Source organism: Morus notabilis, unplaced genomic scaffold, assembly GCF_000414095.1.
Source record: "Morus notabilis unplaced genomic scaffold, ASM41409v2 Scaffold155, whole genome shotgun sequence".
NCBI classification, from domain to species: domain Eukaryota; kingdom Viridiplantae; phylum Streptophyta; class Magnoliopsida; order Rosales; family Moraceae; genus Morus; species Morus notabilis.
In genome coordinates this window covers 308272-312527 of record NW_010361021.1, presented here as the reverse complement: position 1 = coordinate 312527, position 4256 = coordinate 308272, and the positions used below count along the sequence as shown (strand labels likewise).

The following is a 4256-nucleotide window of genomic DNA, read 5'->3' as shown; positions in this document are numbered from 1 at the left end:
TAACATATGGCTGCACTACAATTTATGAATATAACCGATTTTGTCTTGTCACACTTCTACTGTTCACACTCGTAGTCCACCAATATCTCTCTTTGAAATTAATTAGATAAATATCTAGACTTAAATATCTGAAGATATTAACAAATTGCAGTATGGTCTACGTGACATTTAATGCTGTACTCCAAGGAAAGTTTGTGTTCTCACTTAACCAATTTATTCCTTTCTGATATACATATTACCCGTTAACTTCGCTGATTTGAGTTTTTAATTCGAGTTGAGATGTTATTTTATGTGAGAGCTTTTTACTGTAGCAAAAAAGTTAGATGTGATTGTTTGTGAGAGCTTTTTACTGTAGTAAAACTCGAATTCTAAACTCGAATCAGCGAAATGAACGGGGCCATAACATATCTGCAAGACGTTTGTACCTAGAAAATGCTTCCACTTTAGCTATTCTTCCCGTTATGTGCATTTTCACAACATCAAGAAGTGATTTTTATTTTTTTTAATTTTTTTTAATTTTTTTTTTTTTGGGTTTGGTTTCCTAACACTGGAATAATTTTATGTTTATTTTCCTTTTGTAACGTTTGGAATGAAGAAATAATGAATATTGGATGTAAACAAGTCAGATCTTGGTAAAGCCATGTCATGTCATTAGAAATATCTGTCAGCATGCAAATCCCGTAACAGCAGTTACGTAAATATATTTGCATAAAAATAAATTGCATGAATCATAAATTTTAAACGTGAAACATTGATAACGTAGTATTGGCGCAATCATTTCAGAGCCAAAAAAAAAAAAGGAAAAAAAACTTTAAATACTACCTAAGAGACTAAAGATGAAACTCAAGAATCCATAGGGTTCGTTCACTTCGCTGATTCGAATTTATAATTTGAGTTAAGATGTGATTTTATGTGAGAGATTTTTACTGTAGCAAAAAAGTTAGATGTGACTGTTTCTGAGAACTTTTTACTATAGTAAAACTCAAATTCTAAACTCGAATCGGTGAAGTGAACGGATATTCTTTTGGACCCTTATTTTGAGGAGATGAACAGGATTGGGCACTTCTTTAAGGCCGAAGCCATATAGGTCAGTTCCCGAGTTACAACATGCTCCTACATCTTTTTCACTTAAATAATCTTGATAAATACTCTTTAAAAGTATATGGATAAGAATTTTTACTCTTTATTCTTAATTTATAACTTTTTTAATTAAATAATTACATTAATAAAAAGTATTTATTAAGAGTAAAGATAAAAGGTTAAACTCATGCAGCAGGTAAATTCTTTATTTTTTTTCTTTTCACTTTATTAGAAAAGTGGCTCATTCACTACTCGTTTGAGCCCTTATTCGAGGAGATGGATAAGATCAAGCACTTCTTCAAGGCCCAAGCGAGGTAAGAGAGGTACAACAAAAAATTTTAGACACCATCTGGGCCCCAACACTACTCTTTTAGGTCCGTACTTGGAGGAATCCCTTATGCCTCCGTAGCCACACTCAATGAACGGGCTCGAATACTTTTCGAGGCCCAAAGGCACATCCCAAATTCAACTATGCCCATGCATCAGTTGAAATGAAAGTTGTTGTCGGCTACAATCATGGCATGTAGGGACTTAGAGGTTAATCATAGACTCAGGAACAAATGTGCACGTATCTGATAGAAAAATGGTCTGAATCCTGATCTTTTATTACTGGAAAACAATATCTTCCCATAATGCTGTCCAACAAAGAATGTAAAAGCAATCTTCTCTTGATAACTTATGAAGAAATAGACAAAAAAAGAAATCTTCCTCCAATTCACATCTAAGAATAAACAAAATCTTCTCGAAATGAAACTAGTCAAATTTTTGTTTCACCAATAACCCTTGCAAGAACACTCGCCGTCTTGAAAATGATGGAACCTATTCCTATCTCTAACAACAATTTTTCTATTGTAAAGTTTTGAAATCAGTTTTGTTACTTCATGACAATCCCAACAAACCCTGAGGTTCTTCACAATCCTAATTGGAACACCCTCCCTCAAGCTGATCAAGCCAAAAGCAATTGCAACCTTCTCACTGTGTTTACACAAGGCATCTTCTTTCTCTTCTTCTTCTATATCGAATAGCACCGGATTAGTATTCGCCGTATAACCGAATGATTTAAGCCGCATAGAGATATCACCTAACTTCACCTCAATCTCATCATATCTTGGATGGGATTTGTCCCCTACAAAGAATTCATGAACCTCACCATCCACCTCAATAACACTACAACCAGGAAGCTTCCTTACACCTTTAGCCTTCATAATCTGACGCACATTACTAACTCCATCCCAATTCTTTGAATCCGCATACATGTTTGATAAAAGAACATAAGCACCATGGTTCTTGGCCTCTAGCTCCACAATCTTTCTCGAGGCGAGTTTGCCCAACTCCAAATTCTTGTGCATTCTAGAAGCATTAAGCAAAGCTCCCCAAGCACCGGCATGGGGCTTCATAGGCATGCTATCGATGACACCCAGGGCATCAACTAAACGCCCTGCTCGACCATATAAATCGACCAAACACCCATAATGTTCTATCTGAGGCTCGATTCCATACACTGTTTTCATCGAGTCAAAATGCTCGCAACCTTCCGCAACCAATCCAACCACACTACAACCCCTAAAGACTGCAACAAATGTTACTTCATTTGGCTGAACTCCATCTCGTTTCATAAGCGAGAAGAGCTCAAGACACTTCTCTCCAAATCCATTCATAGCTAGGCCACCCATGGCACTACTCCATGTGTACACATTCTTTTCTCTCATTCCCCAGAAGACTTCCATGGCCCTTTTCATGTCCCCGCATTTTGCATACATATCAATAAGCGCGGTCCCTAAATTCACCGTCATTCTCAACCTGTTTATCTCAATATAAGCATGCGCCCATTTCCCATGATCCAATGCCCCCAAGTGCGAACACGCCGACAGAACAGAAACCATAGACACCTCATTCACCTTCACACCATCCACTTGCATCATGTGGAACAAAGCCAACGCCTCCCTCGACTTCCCACATTGCGCGTACCCCGCAATCATCGCATTCCAAGCGACGTGGTCTCTCTGCGGCATTTCATCAAACAGGTCCCGCGCAAGCCCAACATCACCGCATTTAGCACAAGCACTCACCATTGCAGTCTGACACACAACACCCGGCTCGGGAATCACGCCGAACACCCGGTGGCACGAGCTCAAGCGACCCAACTCGGCGTACATGAAAATCAACCCGCTTTGAATATGCGGATCATTCTCAAACCCCTGCTTTATGACCGCACCATGAACCGACGGACCGGTTTCGGAACCCGAAAGCTGAGCGCATGCACGAACCATGAAATTGAGCGTGTAGTTATAAGGCGAGAGATTGTCGTTGGACATTAGAATCCTATTGTAAAAATGGAAGCTTTTGTGAGGCGTGGAGGTTTTGGAGTAGGCTCTGATCATGGAGTTAAAGGCGAAAAGCGTTGGGAAGTGGCATTGGTCGAGAACTTGGTTCGAGTAGTCGAGGTTGTTGGGGTTGTGGATGGCTATGGTGGCGACGAATTGGCCTAGACGGTTGGGGTCGTTAAGGAGACCGTTCGTCAGCAGTTGGGCGTGGATTTGCTTCAGCTCCTTGAGAGATGTGCGTGAGTCTATTAGAGAAATTGTTGGGTGTTTTGAAATGCACCTTAAGGAGCTCATGATCAGCAAATAATGTCGTGTTGTTTGATCATGATCCTATTCGGTTCTTTTTGTTTGTGTGGAGATTCTGAGTATGCTAGTTACTGCCGGAAGTTATGAATGGAATTATGTGGGTATCCTATTATCTAATCCCGCGGGAGAATTTTAATTTTATCGTAGTATTTTTTTCTTATAAAAAATTTAAATTTCAAATGTCAGAAATGTATGAACTAAACGAGCTTAAAATTTTATGTGAAATCGAAACGGGATTTTAACCTTCTTGAAATGTCCTAAATACTCTCAAATTGGGTTTTTATGCCTTTGTCAGCAAAACTTTTCAGGCTTGACAACCTACTCATGAAATTCTAATTTTAAAATTTGGCTCTACAACTTATTGATTTTTTTTTTAGTTACAACGTGGCGAATTTACCAATTAATTTAATATAATAAAATTTTTGGTCTAACATATTTTATTGTCACTAATTTAATATAATCCTAAATATAATGGGGAGCATTAAACCTAGAATTGTCACTAATTTAATACAATTCTAAATTAATTGCCTAAATTATAAGTTTAGG

General features: G+C 38.2%; 1 protein-coding gene across 1 annotated transcript; it reads right to left on the bottom strand.

Annotated features, from left to right (window-relative positions):
- Window positions 1-1723: 1723 nt before the first annotated feature.
- Window positions 1724-3826, bottom strand: LOC21403946 (putative pentatricopeptide repeat-containing protein At5g40405). Its single transcript, XM_010098031.2, has one exon. The coding sequence runs from the start codon at window positions 3696-3698 to the stop codon at window positions 1851-1853; it is 1848 nt and encodes a 615-aa protein (XP_010096333.1). The 5' UTR covers window positions 3699-3826; the 3' UTR covers window positions 1724-1850.
- Between the last annotated feature and the right edge of the window lie 430 nt (window positions 3827-4256).

Coding starts and splice junctions, on each gene's coding strand:
- LOC21403946 (XM_010098031.2), bottom strand. CDS start 3,698: ATGAGCTCCTTAAGGTGCATTTCAAAACACCCAACAATTTCTCTAATA.